Source organism: Lissotriton helveticus, chromosome 8, assembly GCF_964261635.1.
Source record: "Lissotriton helveticus chromosome 8, aLisHel1.1, whole genome shotgun sequence".
Taxonomy (NCBI): domain Eukaryota; kingdom Metazoa; phylum Chordata; class Amphibia; order Caudata; family Salamandridae; genus Lissotriton; species Lissotriton helveticus.
The window spans coordinates 1,208,920,874-1,208,939,130 of NC_136069.1; the positions used below are offsets into that span (position 1 = coordinate 1,208,920,874).

General features: G+C 42.4%; 1 protein-coding gene across 1 annotated transcript in view; it reads left to right on the plus strand.

Annotated features, from left to right (window-relative positions):
- LOC144773245 (lysozyme g-like) overlaps positions 1-18,257 on the plus strand; it is a 329,098-nt gene that overhangs the window by 184,118 nt on the left and 126,723 nt on the right. The window contains exon 3 of the mRNA XM_078658148.1: positions 13,764-13,862. Coding sequence (XP_078514274.1) covers positions 13,764-13,862 — 99 coding nt within the window. The remainder of the gene's footprint in view (positions 1-13,763; positions 13,863-18,257) is intronic.

The window sequence follows — 18,257 nt, forward strand, 5'->3', positions numbered from 1 at the left end:
GAGGTGGCCCTGTTATCAAACATAAATGGAAAGACAACCTCCGTCCTAAAGGGAGCGAGAAGTATGTCTACAACCCAGCAAATAAGCAGGGACCCCTGCCCAAAAAGTACAACCCTCAGACAATCAACCCACCAGCCAGAGGGAAATCTAGATTGGTCCTGGATACCTCATACGCTGAACTTACATCGATCCTGATGAAAACAACATAGCCAGAGGGGAGCAAAACAATAAGGTCATTAAGCAATATGAGAGGAAAATAACAATCTGCTCCTGTAACGTCCATGGTTTCAAAGAAATGGAACAAGACCAATAGACCATCTCCTTTCTGAGTAAATTTAACTTAATCCTGCTACAAGAAATGTGGAACGTAACACCAAGGCATATAGCAGGATATGAAGAATTTCATATAATGGCAGAAAAAATCGCCAAGTATGGACACCCAAGAGGGGGTTTATCCATATATACAACGATAGAATACGACTGGAAAATAGAGGAAATAGATTCCGGAGAAAACTGGATTCAAGTCATAAAACTGGAAATGTAATCACCCCACACACGGAGTGGGAGGAAGTTACTTGTCTTAAATATATACATTCATCCCGAAAAGAATAAGAAAATTAAAAAACTGTTAAACTTGATAAACATAATAAAAACATTACAAGTCACACATCAAAATTATGAGATGATAATCTCAGGCGATTTTAATTGCAAACTGATAGGGGGTAACGATAACAAGAATAGAATTTAAAAAAACATGGAACGAGCTGGAAGCACTAGGTTTTGTTACACTAAATGGAAACACTAAGGGAGATCAACCAGCAGGTATCACCTTTTCTTGTGGAAACAAACATTCAATTATAAATTATACAATAATCAGTAAGGACCTTACACCCTTGGTGGATTACTTCTGCATTATAACATGACCGGAGAGCGACCATTTCCCCCAAGAAACAGCCCTACACCTAAACATATGGCAAGGAGAGTGTGCTGTATCGCTAGTCACATTACCAGAAATATATAACTTAAGGAAACTCAAATGGAGAGGAACAATAATTGAAGAGAATGGACACGGTGAAAAAGCATATAGAGAACGCAGAGGACCCAGCAGCGCACTTATTGGCAAAAGATTGGGAGAAGTTACACACGTCCTTACTAGACAAATTTCCAACAAAACCAGGAAGTAAAGGCACGTATGGACCCAATAAAGAGCCATGGTACAGTATACAGCTGAGAGATAAAAAAAGAAACATCGCCAAGGAGGTAGGACAAAAAGCTGTAGCAAACAGAACGGGAAAAGACGGTGACAATTGTAAGATTCAAAAAATGAAAAAAGAATTCAAGGAAGAGTGCAGAAATCCAAAAAGGAAATACACAGAATAGATATGGGAAGATCTGCTGTGGGCAAGTAAATTAGCGAACTGCAGCAAATTTTGGGCTTAATCAATAAGCTAACGAAAGGAAATAGAACTCTACAGAACGCAGGAATAAGCAAAACAAGGTGGCTGCAATACATTGATAAATTGTACAACCCCAAAGCAAGACCACATATGTGCGGAGTGGAAAGTATAGACAATGTAAAAGGAAAAGCACCAGAACCAGAGGCAACTGTTCCTAAAAGGGAGGGAGAAACAGACCTAATCAGCTGGGAAGGTAACGATCTAACATCATTGACAGTAAAATACACAAAACTTTTGATATAAAATTGAAAGCTGAAGGCGCCGCAAGACCAAACGGACTGCCAAATGCCCTGTTCAAATGAGATCCCGAAGTTTGGGCTAAATACCTCACACCCCTTTTTAACCAATTGTTTTGTGACAACAAGATGCCACGGTCTTGGAGCGTTAATCTTCTCCACCCAATCCACAAGAATGGCAGCAGAACAGAACATGGGAACTACAGGCTGATTGCCCTTATCGTTGTCGAGGCTAAACTTTTTGCCTTGTGTATTTTGCGACATCTACAAGAGTGGACAGAGGAAAATAACATTATCCCAAAGTTTAAAACGGGCTTCAGACACGGCATGGGTACCATCTCAAACCTAACAGCATTGACGATCTTGACGGAAAAAGCAGAAAGGAAAAAGGGAGTACTATTGGCTTGTTACATCGACTTGAAATCTGCTTTTGACAGAGTGCCACACGATCGCCTGTGGAAGAAACTGAAAGCATGGGGACTCCCACAGATACTGACAGACGCAATAACATCGTTATACAGTGAAACATGGGCCACCATAAAGCTAGGAGACCGAAGAAGAATATCATCAAAAATAACCATAACCGACGGACTAAAACAAGGCTGTGTACTCTCACCATGTTTATTCAACTTATATTTAACAGACTTAAATAACCACTTGCTACATGTAAATGGACATCCGTCAAAATTGGCAAACGAGCCAATTGAATTTCTGCAATACGCAGACGACATTGTGGTGGTGAGCCAAACCCCGATAGGGCTGCAAAGGGCCATAAACAAACTAACAGTCTACCTGGATTCACAAGTTCTAGAATTAAATAAATCAAAAATCAAGGTGGTAAGACTTGCGGGCCCGAGGCCAGGAAAATACAAATGGTATGCAAAGAACTCACAAATAGAGGAAATAAGCGCATATGAATACTTGGGTATCAAATTGGCAAGAAATTTGTCCTGGGCGGATCAGACAAGGGAGATTACAGCAAAAGCCCATTCATTAACCTTTGCCTATAAACAGCTTTATAAAAATTGGAATGCCCTTCACATGGGCACCTCCTAAAAATCATGGCATCACAATTGCTCCCAACCTCATCAAACGGATTGGAAATATGGCACGGCCAAGAAATTAACATCCTAAATCAACTACAGATTAAAGTTTATAAAGCAGTATTTACCCTCTTTAAAGGTTCCTCGCCAGCACAAATACGTTTGGAATTTGGTCTCCAGAACCAAGAATATCAAAGGAAAGGACATTTTTGCAAAACTATGCTGGAAACTCAGAGCCGCAGTAATGGGAACATTGAACAATCTATGCTGGACAGAAATAAAACTACAATACGATCAAAGAAACCCAAACACTTGGGGCGACCATCTGTGTATTGCCCTGGAGGAACTAGAGATCGAAGAAGCATGGAATAGCAAATTGGAAAGGTCATCATTCAACAAAGTGTGTAATACCAGGGCAAAGGCACTATCCTTTGTGGAAGATAAAAGGAGATTGGCCAAACGCCGTCACGCATGGGTGGTAATAAATTCATGCATAAGCCTAAAACCACAACCCTACCTAGCAGCCCATTTCCGACTATCATTAAAAAGGAGGTTCATGGCATTTAGATTTGGCGATCACTGCTCGAAGGACTTGGTTCACACCTGGAAAAATAAACAGCAAACAAAGACATGTCGTTTATGTGGGTACCATACAGAAACTTTATGCCACTTAATGTGCGTCTGTGAATCAGTAAAACTAGAAAGAAGGAACCTGTTGAAAACAGTCTTAATAGATTTAAATATCCGTACTTGCAGACACGCGGTAACAAGTTGAATGGGCGCCTCATCAAATATTTTAATATGTCGGGGGTAAAATTTATGATACTAGTAGAAAACTTACTCTCGAAAGCTGGAAAAGATTAAATGGTTGGGGGTCAGAAAAGGACCTTTTTATAGAAATTGTAAATATTTTAAAGTAGACTGAAAATACGCTTCGCTTTTAATTTTTCATGTAATAGATTGTGCCTTTTTATATGCTTTATGGTTATAAAAAACCAAATAAAGTTACCTTTTGACTGACTGACATAGTTAAGCCAGGGTTTCTTTTGTTCTTCAGTACCAGAGAACAAGTATTTACAAGCTAATGTGCAATACTGGGGCAGAAAATTGAGAGGTAACAGAACAATATTTGTCACAATAATGCATTCAAAACGGTTACTAAAAACTTCCAGACTATGCCGTAAAGGAGTGAAAACATCCAGTGATGAACTAGAAGGGGGCGGGAGCGGTCCGCTCCGGGTGGCTTGAGTTTTGGGGGTGGTGGCCTCCCCCCATTATCACCTGCCATCTTGTGGCAGCCACAGTCCCCCCCGCTCCTCAATGCGTTGGCCGTGTGAGGGCAGCAAACAGAGGAAATACTTGCCACCCCCGCTCTTTACTGCGAGCTCCGTAGGGCAGAAAATACAGAGGCCACCACAGGCACCCACAGGGATAGCTCCGCCACTGAAAAATAATCCTGCCAACATGTGCTCTTTGCTGTAAAATGTAAGAACCTGCACCACATTTCCAGGCATAATTTGTCCTGTCCAATTGAAATGACCGATAATGCAACTAAATACTTCCATTAGGACTGACACTGGATATAATGTTCCTGCCCAACTAAAAATGTTTGTTAATACAACCATGTTGTTCGATTAAGACTAATGTGCATGTTTTACATCATGATACGTGGTTTAGGCAATGCTTCTATTTGACATGGCAACCAACTGCCTCCAGCGACTGTTGAAAGATCTGAAAACAGCTTCTCTTACCGGTTAGCTCTCAGCACAGTCACACCCATCTGCACCATTGACACTACTGCAACCATAAAGTTCTACAGCCCTTCCTTTAAAACCAGCAGTGGAATCTTCAACATGAATCACTGTGAGGAGCATGAAGATTACATTGGAGGCTTATTGTAGAAAAGTTGGATCACAAGACTGGTAGTCGAAGAAAACTTGTCACCATTGTCATGTTCATTCATCCGTCATACCACAGGTAAGTTGGTTGAAGTTTTTTTTATTCAGCTTCCAGGAATATGGACCACCAGCTCTCCTCTGTCCCAGCTCTGGAATCTTATTTCCAGAGTTCTACCACCCAAAGTTCCATGATCGAATAGCTAGAGTTGCACATGAATATAACACTCCCAAATGAGCCCTCATGGAGAATCGAGGGCACAGATTTACAGAACAAAAGACAGCACAGCACCCAAAAATGCTCAGCTGCTTTGTGTGATAGAGCGAGAGAAGGACAGCACAATATCTATAGAGATATGGCACTGTCCTCCCCCTACCTCATACCGGCTCACAATAAGGCTGCCGAGCACCATGCACCTTTTTGCCATAGTGCAAGGCTGTGTGTGTGAGTCTAGCATAGGTTTTGTACTGGAACAGTAGAATTCCAGTACAAAATACTGCAGCTGGACAAAATGTAAAAGTGTTCCCACTTTAAATCTGTTCTGTATAGTGCAGCACACATGCAAAGTGACAAGTATTAGGAGAAATGAATCATTTCTCCTATTTAACGCCTGCTTCAAAGCAGCATTATTTTATGGTACAAAATCCTATCTACTAATGTTAGTAGATAGGGTTTTGCATCAAAAAGCATGGGTGGTAGCATGGGAACATCCATGTACCATCCATGGAACATCGCCTTGAAGCTAAGTAATGCAAAGCAGCACTTTGTGCTTCTTTGCATTACTTTAAGGTGCCTTTCCAGTGCAAAACAAGTGCAAGGATAATCTGGAGTTCTTATTGGCCCATATAAAACTACCTATCTTGCTCTGAATTTTCCCAATAAGCTTAGAGGGGAATTCAAGGGGAATGGCGCTAAAGAGGTATGTTAGCTTGGGTAAGATTACCATCTTAACTATATTTATTCGGCCGTACATTGTAAGTTGGATGTTTCTCCATCTAAGGAAAAGATGGTCAAGTTCCTTTATTACTCTATTTAAGTTAGTCAAGGGGATGTTCAACAATTCTTGCTCTATACTAATTCCCAAGTATTTAAATCCATGTCTCCCTTGACTTTCCCAGCCTTCAACTCCCCAGCACATTATCTCAGTCTTAAGAGTGTTCACTGAGTAGCCAGAAAATCTTCCAAACTCGCTTAAAGAGTGCTCGACCTTTGGGAAGACCTTGATAGGGTTACTAGTATAGACTAGCAGATCGTCCGCGTAAAGAGCGAGTTTGATATTTAGATCTTGAATCCGAAAAGGTGTTATTTGGGGATCTAACCTGAGCATTAGCGCCAATGGTTCCATGTAAATGTTAAATAGTAAGGGTGAGATAGGGTACCCCTGTCGGGTGCCTCTCCTTATTTCGAACCTAGGGGTTAATTTACCGTTTAGGAGAATAGTAGCATATGCGCCATCATAGCATTTTACTAATGATCGTATGAGCAGAGGACCAAATCCCATATCTCAGAGGAAAATCCAGCTAACGCGGTTGAACGCTTTAGCGGCATCATACGCTGCCACTGCAAGCAGTTCGGCCCTTGCTACCACTAGATCTATACAGCCAATCAGTTGTAATGTCTGTTCCTGTATAAACCCACCCGGAGTAAACCCCTTCTGCTCATCCCCTATCACCTGTGGTATCACCTTGACCAATCTCCCTGCCAAAACACTAGTAAAGATCTTATAATCTGCATTTAGCAGGGAGATTGGCCTATAGGAGTCTGCCTTCAGTGGGCTCTTACCGGGTTTCAGTATAAGAACAATTGTTGCTTCCTTCCAAGACGGGGGTACCTTCCCCCCCTCTATGTAGATATAATTAAATAGCTCTAGGAGTCTAGATGTGATAACATCATCAAGAGTTTTATAGACTTCCCCTGGAAGTGCATCTGTCCCCGCTGCCTTGTTGTTTTTGATCTTGGCAATATGCTGTTTAATCTCTTCCTCTGTTATAGGTCTTTCAAGTAGTTCTTGACTGTCATTGGTCAATCTCGGCAGATCTTTATTATAAAGCCATGTTTGAATGCTATCAATGTCAGGAGCTACCTCCTCTTTATATAGCTCCGAAAACAGATTTACCAGGCATCACTGCATATCTTCATGCTTGCATGATGTTGTGCCTACTTCATCTATTATTAATTTATTAATGTTGTTTTTAACCCTGTCAGCTTTTAGCTTCCAGGCTAGTGTGGCGCTTGCTCTCGCCCCGTATTCATAATGCTCCATTCTGTGAACATTCCATTTGGTTTTCACTTTTTCCTCCAACTTAGCTCTGTAATCTGAGCGGATTCATTCTAGGTCTTTTAGGGTAGAAGGGAGGATCTCAAGTTGACAGTGGAGCCTTATGTTCTCTAATCTGAATATCTCTAATTCCATTTTATGGAATTCTAGCCTATTCTTCTTGTTTTTAAAGCTATGAAATTCCCCTCGAATATAGGGCTTAAAAGCCTCCCATACCACATCAGGGGTTGTAGACCCTACATTGTCTAAAAAGAATTTGGTTGTTGATTCCTTAATGTTAATGATTAACTCTGGGTCTACCAATATACCTCTGTTTAACGTCCATCGGGTGGGAGATTTAGCTTTACTACCTACATATGTAAAAGTTATGAGTGCATGATCCGAAAGAATAGATGGCTGAACAAGAATATCCTCTATATTTTCTACTCCTACTGCATCCGTTAAAATGTAATCTAATCTAGAGGAATGGGCGTGTTTTTTACTAAAGTAGGTGAACCTTAATCCTGTTCCCCCCTTGGCTTCCCACAAGTCCACCAGGCCAAGATCGTAGATCATATTGATCATTGTTCTCCGAGTGCGTGGTGCAACAACATATTTACTATGATTAGACCTATCCCTAACGGGGTCTAGAAGAACATTGTAATCGCCCCTATTATGATTGAGGTTGTGACTTCTGTTAGTATGGCCTGAACTTTAAGAAGACAACCAGGGTCGTCTATATTTGGACCATAATAGGATACCATGGCGATCTCATTCCCCCCAGATATACCTGCACCAAGATCCACCTACCGGAGGCGTCAGTTGATAAACTTTTGATAATATTTATGGCTCCATTCCTTATTAGTACTGCCACCCCCTTGTTATGTGTCATATTTTGGGAGCAGATAGTATGCTCTATCCATTTATATCTACCAAAGACTTCTTTGGTTTCTACATAGCTTAGGTGGGTTTCCTGAATAAGGAATATCTGGGCGGTTGACTGCTCAAGATATTTCATGATCAGGCTCTGTCTTCTACTGCACCGCAGGCCATTAACATTCCACGACAAAAACTTTAGCCTTTCTTCAGCCATTTTGTCTGTAATAATCCACTTCCCTACTTACATCAATACTCCAAGCTAACATACTTATCACTAGCATAACTGGGTTTGAGGACAAATATATATATTTTTTCCCACTGCAAATGTCATTTTTACTTTCAGCCATGCTGCACAGTAGACACGCTGCACCCAACATGGCTAAAAAACAGTGACAACAACAATAGCTCTTGAGTAGGCCAGACCTAATGACTTTGCCCATGCTTTTTTTCTGGTGGGAGATGGATTAGAGGGGACCATCAACAACACAGGAGGTATAAAGGGATAAAGTGGGACAGGACAAACATCAATTTGGGAAGGGGCATCACAAGCAACAATTGGCAGGGCAAGCATCACCGATAGGGCAAGCGACAAAAGCTGGAACAAACTCTTCACGTTTTGTCAGCACCATTTTTGTTTGTTCTGGACACTTTCTTATTCTTTAAGGCAAGATGGCTACCAATGATGAAACAAGTGGGTATAGCTGGTGAGTACCAATCAGCAAGCTCTATTAATGGTGCGCACATAAGGTGCCATCTTGCCCCCTCACTATTTTTCATGGTTCACACATATATTGATGTGATCTGTTTCTGACACATTATTCACAGATACACTCTTTTATGTTTGAGAGGGGCATTTTAGTGACTGACATCTGTAAAATACACATTTTACACATTTAGAGGCAATAAAGTGGAAGGTCACTACCTCTGATTGCAAGTGAGGGGAGTACATGGAGAAAGAGTTATACAACCCCTACCTCCACCTATTTAATTATCCTCAAAAGAGGGGCCTTTGATGAACAGGTCTTGGTGTATTGATATAACATTGGTTTATACCCAATTAATAAAGTGGCACTACACGTAGCCAGGGCATGTGCATTAAATGCTTCTATTGGGCCTGCAGCACTAGTTGTGCCTTCCACTTATGCAACACTTTCAAAATGCTGAGCCTATGTGTGCAGTTTAAACTGTCATTTCAACCTGACAAAATAAACCTTTTGCCAAGCCAAACCCTTCCTTTTAATAAATATAAGTCAACACTAGGGTAGGCCCTGGGCTGCCCAGATGGCATGGTGCAATGTCTTTAAAAAGTAGGACCTGTACCTTTACGTTTTATGTGTCCTGGTAGTGAAAAACTCAAAACATTTGTTGTCACTACTACAAGTCATATCTCTCCCATAGGATGACATTTAAGTTGCCTTATTACATTTTTTAAGTGTAATTTGCCAATGCAAAGAGATTACCAGTTTGTGTTTTGTGTCTCTGGAATCCTAATTTAAAATCCTAACTTTTGGTGAGGTCGGATTTTACATTACAATTCTGAATATGCCACTTTTAGAAAGTTGGCATTTTCTTGCTTTAGTCATTTGGTGCCTGCATTGTGTCTCTGATCACATGACTGGGTGTAGTTGGCTGTTGGGCTTTGTGTATTACTCCCAGACAGCCACACACAATGGGAGCTTAGGTGTGACTGGATGGGCCACCACTGGCAGGATGGAAGGGAGAAGTTAGGCACAGAACCACCTACACTTAAATAGGCTGTGCCCTCTCTCCACTGAAAGGCCTGCATACCCCCTGTAGTTATCGTGGAGGCAGGAACGGCAGGGTAACTGTGCACTTCAAAGGCATGCCTTTAGAAGCTTCTGCCACCTTTAAATGCACAATTGTGTAAAGAAGAATGACCTCAGACACTAACTCTTCAGTACACTCCTGGACCTGTGGATACTCTGCCAGGAAGAAGTACTGCTGTGCTGCTGGAGAGCTGCCACTCTGCTTGACTCCAGCTTTGCTCCAAGGGATAGTTGGCTGGCCTCCTGATATGAAGCCTCTTTGACATATCGTGCTTCTGACAACCTTGGAAATGCTCCTGGACTCTGCCATCTGTGAGTATACCTTGCCAAGTGGTACCACTCAAGTCTTGTCCCCTCGGAAGGCGCTTCGGCTGTGCAACTCATCTTCGACGTGCATCCACGCAATGCTCAACCAACCAGGGTTTAAGGTACTCTGTCCAGCAGGCCTAACTGGATCTCAGGTACCGGTCCATGCTCCATCGGAGTCGACCTGAACTTGTGATTTTTTTCCCGGTCCAGCACAATCAGATTAACCACAGTTGGAGATTTACGCCTTTTGGTTCTATTTTCTCTAAAACAAAACCAATTAAATAACTCTTGTTCTACTGGTTGGATTTTTGTTGGTTTGGTCTTGTTTAATTTATTAAACACTACTAATTTCTTACAAGCCTGATCAGCACTGCATTAATTGTGCCTGACCTTCTAATCATTCTAATGTTTGTAAACAGTACAAAGCTCAACTACACTTACCAAGAAAAGCTTCATAGTTAGTAATGTTATTTACGGATTCAAGATGCCCATTAGGTGTTTAGTTAAGCATTGGTTTAAAAAAGTGCTCAAATCTGAGTACACAACTAGTTTGAGGATTTCAATGGCTTTAGGTGATGTTCATCTTGCTGTGAATAAGCAGTTAGTGAGCACTCATTTAACACTTTAAAATCCTCTTCAACGTCACACTTATGTTTAACTGGTCTCCCCTTTTCAAAATGGGACAGTGACTAAATGACAATTTATAAATCTCAGAAGGAAGTTGTTATTCATGGTTTTTATTTGGGTCTAATACCCATAAATTCCCAGTAAAGAAGAATTAAGTACATTTTGTACATTATTGTCTAGGAATACGGCTGACTTTATGCCTTAGAGAAACTAATTTTGGGACTATTCTTTACCTTACACTATGCAAGTGCTAGCAAAATCTGAAATTATTGCTGTTGGTGCTGTGAATGCATCCTATGATATTTTATACAAACTACAGTCATTGAAGTTTATTCACCAAAATGCCAAAGGTAGCAGAAGTGACATCTTTACCCTTTGACCTTAACGATGGCACAGAAAGTTACATCATATGACTTTTGCAAGTGCATCATCCCAAGGAGTGATGTCACATAACCTTAATCCTGATGATATCACTATAATTGGCATTACTGAAGTCACATATTGGCACAACAAATGTTATATATTTTTCTAGGGCAGAACAAAGGGTGGGGGGTTCTCTTTTCTGAGAAAGGTTTGAAAATATGAGCTTTAATAGTGCATTTTAATGCACAATTTTCACATCTGCTAAAAAGCCATAGGCTCTAAAAACACTCACTAAATATTCAAGTTCTTTCATGGTGTGCCAAGCTACTGAAATCTGACTCCTCATGAGTTCACCCAGTTAGGTTTTTTAAATGTCCTATAGGTGCCCCCTTATGTCAAAAATTACCTCCATAGCTAGGACCAACATTTTGCCCATACATTACATACAATATGCCAGTGCCAGGATTTTTCTTTTCGTAAAACTGCTTCTCTTGCACTATGGTGGTCTCTTTTGTCAACGGTTATGTCTAATATGTCAGGGACCAAACGTTTTCATGAATGACCCATGATCTTTCCACAGTTGTCTTCCCATATTCCAAGAATTTCCTCCAATGTGCCATCACAAGCAATTTGCCACAGGTGCCAACTATGCCAAGATTCTTCTCCAGGATGCCTGCGCTGGAATTTTTTCATAGGTGCTCCTTGCCAAAATGTACCTACAGAGCGCCAGCAGTAGCATTTTGCCAAGGGTATCCCATTTGCAAGTATTGCCTCCTGTATTTAATTGCCAACATTTTGTCAAGGGTGCTTCTATAAGCCAAGAGCATACGAGGTCCAACAGAGGATCTGCAAGCATAACAACACATGCTTACTTACATTCACTTATTCACACTCATATCATTAGCACTGACTTGCACTCATTCATTTTCACCTACTCTTGTGCATTCACTCTCACCCTCAATCCCTCATTCACACTCTCTCACTCACTCTCACTCTGACTCACCGATACATACTCATTTTGACACACATCCACAATCCCATATAGAAACATACATGCTCACACATATACACTCTCTTTCACCAAAACTCACTCTCATCCACATGCTCGCACACAACAAACATTAAAACCATTTTATCTAAGATGCCAGTGAATGATCTTACTGATCCACTTGTTATTATGCTAATAGTGAATATTTAACTATTATTCAATATTAATATAATAAAAATGAGCCGAAAGAGGTTAGACCCTGATTCTGATAATGCAAGACAAGAGTGTCCTTGGCACTGATTTCATCACCTCTGAGGCCAGGGCCACAAAGGCAAGGCCGAAAGTAGCAAGTGGCAACTTAGGGGTCGCAACTGTGACCCCTGGCGACCCCTAAATGACGGACATGACTGCAGTGTCTTGAGAATACAATAAGCACGGGGTTCTTCAATGTAATTATGAAGAGCTAAATTCAGATTTTATTAACACACCTAATTACAACTAAGATGTGCAAAGAATGTCATAGATAAAAACGAAATCCAAATCTTCATTAAAAGAATCAGGAATGTTGGAAATTCACCTTTGCATATGCCTTTGTAAATTCTATTTAAAATGCCATGTGATGAGACAGAAATTTCACTTGTTTGATGAAAATTCTGTGCAAGCAAATGTCGTAATAGACTGGTCACTAGCATTCCTTGTAAGGTCCATAAGACGTTTTTGAACACTCACAAATTCCAAAATGTTTGGATTGCAGGTTGTTTCCCACACTGTAAAAACCTAAAAATGTAATTCAGTCACGGTAGGATGAGAGTAAATGCGTTTTTTAATCGGAACGGGAAGAGAGCACCCTGAAAATTGAAAGCGATAAATAGACTGCATGAGTTTCTCCATACTGAAACATTTAAAACACTTTTTCAGGCTTACTTAGTAGGACTTTGCGTCATAGCTAATGCCTTTCGACTGCAGAAATATATGTGCATGTGAGTATTTGAGTCCTGGGCATCTGGAACAATCCCATATAGATCCCCTACGGAATGAGATATAACACTATTAATCATTGCTACCACACCAAATTTAGCATGTTTTTCACAATTTCTGCGTCAAAATTTCAGGGATTAATTCCACTGTGTTTGATTCATCAAAACGTGCTGAAATGGCACATGAAATTACTGCATTACTTGAAATACCGATGTAGGCAGAATCTCCTATTTCTTCTCAAATCAGTTAAAAGAGACTGAAAAGAAGGAGGATCTTTGGGAGAAAATTTATAATTTCTTTTTTCCAGTGAATAAACTCTTGTGGAGCAGTCCCTGCCCTTACTATAGCCATAAACTGCCCTGCCTGTGTATCCCATAAAAGTATAACGTACTACGCACTAAGCTATCATTTATATTTTATGCAAGATTGAATAGATTGTTTTTGTCCTTCAATAGTCGACAGAGAGTCAATGCCTTATCACCAATGAAGACCTCACAATGGTCAAACAGTGAGTTTACTACTTCCACGCACCTGCGTCCATAAAGTTGTGCTTCCAAGACATGAAAGTTGAAAATGAAGTCCTCATCACAACCGCCTTGTCAGGGTATAGGCTGAACAAAACAGAAGACATTTAGCCAAGCTAATGAAGGTGGAAGGAAAGAGAACATTGTCTTGGAACCTGTAGAGACCGGGTGGAGTAGCGCAGGGGAACACACTGCATGATTTGGTCACACACATTTGTAAGCCGCGAAGGCAACGTTTCCAGTTACTCACCCCAGCTTGTGCTAGGTTCCCAGAAGATTTGATAGTAATAGTACTAAACAGGTTACAGTATAATTTAAATGCGTTAAAAAGGAGTTAGATATTCCAGCTCATGAGCATGCACACATTCAGAATTTTGTAAACAGGGTAAGGCAATGTCTGTTTTGTTCACCCTCTATAGATGTCACCGCAGGATCGGGATGCTATGGAAATATCATGGAGGTTCCAACAACTGGGGCTAACTGTGCAACCGCAAGGCAAGACAGGCTATCATATTGTGGTAGGTACCATTTAATTCCTGAAGAGCATGAACCAACAAACTCATTCTCCATCTCACTGTATGTACATATAATTTTAGCGTGCATATCTGCAAAAAGCATACAGTCCAGGGCCAACGGAATTATGCAATGGGGAGGGCCAAATTATGCAATAGGTTGACTAAAAGAAGCAGCAAGGAAAGACATATTATGCGGCGTAATGTGGCTCATTGCGTAATAGTATATAAACTGTCTGGGCATAGATCAAGCCTTCACCCTGCACTGGTAATTATCTCCCGTATTACATCTGTAGCTAAATGGATTCTGCCCATTTAGCCCTCCCAGATTTTTTGTTTTTGAATCACCTGGACTTGGACTTGTTCCTGTAGGTAAGACTCACAACAGCTGTTTCACCCATAGTAATTACATGGTTAACAGACTGCGAATGTTTACCGCCAGTGCCTGCCTATTAGGACAAAGCCGCTGCAATGCAGAAAGGGTAAGGGGCAATTTGCTGCATACACGTGAACACTTGTGCACACGTGTGATGGCTGCACATGTAGGACAACCGTTGTGTGCTACTTGGTAACTTGGTAACTGCGCACAGGTAACCTGGCATACAGGCACACAGGCACAGAGGGGACTCTGCAGAGTTTGATATTAAACTGGGGGAGGCCTTATTATATTAGTGGGCACTTATAGGTAAAGTCAAAATGGTCTATGGTTTTGTCTGCAGCGACACATCATTATGCACATAGGGGAAAACCTGCCTTAGAGTGAAGTTTTGCTTCCCTTTGGTCAACGAAGTCCAGCAAAGTATCAATCTGGGGTGAAAGGTGTGCACCCATTTTAAATATGCAAGTCCCAAGCTGATACATTTACACCTCATGGGTTATCCAGAAATGTTATATTTCCCTGGATCAGCTCTGAATCAGAGCCCAGTCCTTTTGTCACCCTGCTGGGCCAAGTTAATTACCATGCATCCCAGTAGAAGGAATAAAGGCCTTCTACATGAAGGGAGCAATTAGCAGTGGTTCACTTAATTGGCTGAGGAGTGAGGGATGGAAAAGAAAATATGCACCTGTTAGTTAGCTGTCAAACTGTGCCAGGATTGGGACAACCCAGGCCCACTGAACAAAGGATGACGCCTAGACCTCTTGAGCCATCAGAGGAAGGGCCTCTCCTCTTTGAAGTTTTTGGGGGAAAGGCCCTAGCAATGATGTCGGCTAGGGGTGGAGCTGAGGATCCCTGAGTAGATGTTAGCAGTGACTTCTTGATGGCGCCATTTTGAATTGTCCCAGCATGCTGTGAAGGAGGCCTGTGACAGGTGTGGAGGGGTTTTGTGACACCCTCGGATTGGCCATGAAGGCTTGGCTTCAAGAACTTTCCACCCCATTTAAAACTCTTGCACAACGGGAAAGTAGTTGTTGGAGTTGGAGACTGGGACTGGACCGTGGCAGCCGCATAAACAACTGGAAAGATAAGCCCTTGATGTCCTAATGGACTAAGGACTCTACCAAAAGTTGTCCTCAGGACAGTATGACTCTCCAGGACCAGGGAAGGTGGTCCCTTTAAACCTCATAAGGAAGGGGGAAGAACTAGATTTTTGTGCACAAACAGGAGGAGAGAAGCACCAGAGGGGAAGAAAAAGGCAATAGGCTGGTGTAGTGAGCTGGTGGAATAATATCCTTGCAAACTGTGGCAACTTAGAGGCCAGGAGGCCTGTGGAAAAGGCTCCAAGTGGCCAGGGCATGCCACCAAGAGAAAAATAAGATTATAATTATGCAAAACGACCCTCAGCAGAGAAAACGGAGTGTGTGAACTCTGCTGGAACACTAGCAAAAATCCCCAGGGTGGGCAGTGCCTGGGGGTGAACAAAGAGCTACCAGTTCATGAAAAAGGGTGCCAGGACCCCACCACTGAGCCCCATTCAAGCAAGGCAAGGGAGGAACACCATCACCCCACCAAGAAGGAAGGAAGGGGGCTGGCCCCATCTCTGGCCCCCAATGATGGAAAAGACGTGGGAGCGGAATCGCTCTCCCACCACATGCCAGTGTCAGGGGGAAGCCTCCAACTTTGTACACCCTGCCCACATGGAGCAGGATGGGCAGAAATCCTGAGCCAGCAATAAAGTACTGGTAGGGCAGCCGGTGGTGGGTTCCCCTTGCTTTCCCCAACATAAGCACCCAACGGGGTACCCCCCGGGATCAGACAACCCCCAATAAAAAAGATAAAGGGCAACAAAAAGAAAACACAGGGATGCCGGCACAATGGAAACAAAGTCATGAATGGAGACGCTCATTATGCATGCACACTTTTGTGAGGGACCTCCCCATTATGCCCAACAGGGGCTGCAATGGACCAAGAAAGATTTCTGCTGCTTGTGGTGGCCCCAGGACAGCTTTTGTGCAGCCACTTTTAAAAAGAGAGTGTGTGTGGGCCCGCAGAAGTGCAGCAGCCAAAGTGACGGTAAGTGTGCTATGTCACCGAAATGTTTACACTAATAGCCCGGTTTCCTCACAACATCACTCATGGCATGCTATAAGATCACTGATTGGAACATCACCCGCTCTCATTAAGTGGCAATCCAGGGAGTGATGCTCTTTGCCTTGAGAATTGCCTGCAACGCACCCACGCTCTTCCTCCTATGCCCACCTGCTCTTCCAAGTCAACCAGAATTTCCGTCCTGTGGTTTAATGAAGTCCTCAGGCAGATTAAATGCTCCTGCAAGCGCCTGGAAAGGGTATGCTGCAAATACTTTCATTTAGAGGACAAAGCTAGTCATAAGCAGGCCTTGGAAGTCCACCACACTAAAACTTTGCGAGGCCAAAAATGATATTTTGCTGCCAAAATTGAGTCATCCATCAGTAAGGACATTTTTAAAATTGTAAAAGCTTTCTTCTCCCCACTTTCAGTTGCCAGGCCTTTTCCATCCTCTATGGAATGGACAAGCCAACTTTCTGCCTTTTTTCATGATAAGATCAGAGTCATCCAAGACTCGTTCGCTGAGAACCTCCGGTAGAGGGAATGTACTCCAAATTTCTGACACCTTTAGCCCCTGAAGAGGGCCCATCGCTAATAAAGTTTTTTCCTCTTCAATTGGAGATTTCCTTGGAGATGAAAAGCATTAAGTCTGGCTCCCCCTCGGACACCTGCCCAGCAACTTTGCTCGGTGGCCGAGGTCAATAATCCAGCGGCTAATCAAGTCCTTAGGATGTATGACATTACAACGCATGCTTTTACATCGCATGCCTTTACAACGCAAGTATTACAACGCAGTCCATTACAACGCATAGTGCTTTGGGGTGCTGGATAGTGAATAGTTTAATTTACTATTCCAACTCCAGTCCCCGTGGACACTAGGGAAGGTTATTGGATAGTAAATTAACCTATTCCCTATCCTATAGCGCCCCCCCAGAGCAATGCGTTGTAATCGTTTGCGTTGTAATGGTTGCGCTGTAAAGGCTCTGCGATGTAAAAGTTGCGTTGTAAAGGTTGTTTACCAAGTCCTTAAGTCCTCGCTGTGCCTGGCAGATGGAAAAGCGCCAACATCCTGCCATTGCCAAAAAAGCCCTTAGCTGATCCCTTGGTAGTAATTAATTATAGACCTATTTCACTGTTCCCGTTTTTCTCTAAGACTCTACAGAAATATGTTAATTCAGTCATTTCTGAATATGTGGAAAGGAATAACCTCCTCCTTCAGAGCCAGTCGGGTTTCAGATCCAATTTTAGCACAAAGACGGCTCTGCTTGAAATCTCAGAGTCCATCATGGAGAAGCTGGATTAAGGGGGTATAGGTATGTTAATTCTGCTGGACCTCTCTTTGGCTTTTGACACCGTGCCATATGACCGACTCCTGCACAGATTGCGGGAGTGCGGTCTGGGTGGTACTGTTCTGGAGTAGTTCTCCTCCTTTCTGGAAGATAGATACCAAGAGGTCTGGTCTCCCCCTTTTGCCACTCCCATTCCTTCCATGAAGGTGGGAATCCCTCAGGGCTCAATTGTGAGCCCCATACTGTTCAACCTTTATATGTGTTCCCTTCTCCCTTGGCAGAAGCTTGTGGTGCTAAAATAATCTCCTATGCTGATGACACACAGCTTCTGTTCACCTGTTACACTGGTGAGGACTTTGCAGGTGAAAAGATCAACCAATGCCTGACTAGGGTCTTTGAATGTTAGGAAGAACCAGCTCAAATGCAACTCATAGAAATCTGAGGTAATTGTCTCCGGCTCTCCACCTATGGATGAGTGGAAACAATGGTAGCCATTAGGTATGCTGACACCCCTCTCTTCCGTTAGCACAGTCAAGAACCTGGGTATCAAGTTGAATGACACTCTGTGTATGAACGCCCAGATCCAGTCAGTCGCAGGATCCTGTTTTGGCCTCCTGCGAATGCTCTGAAAATGTCTTCCCCTAC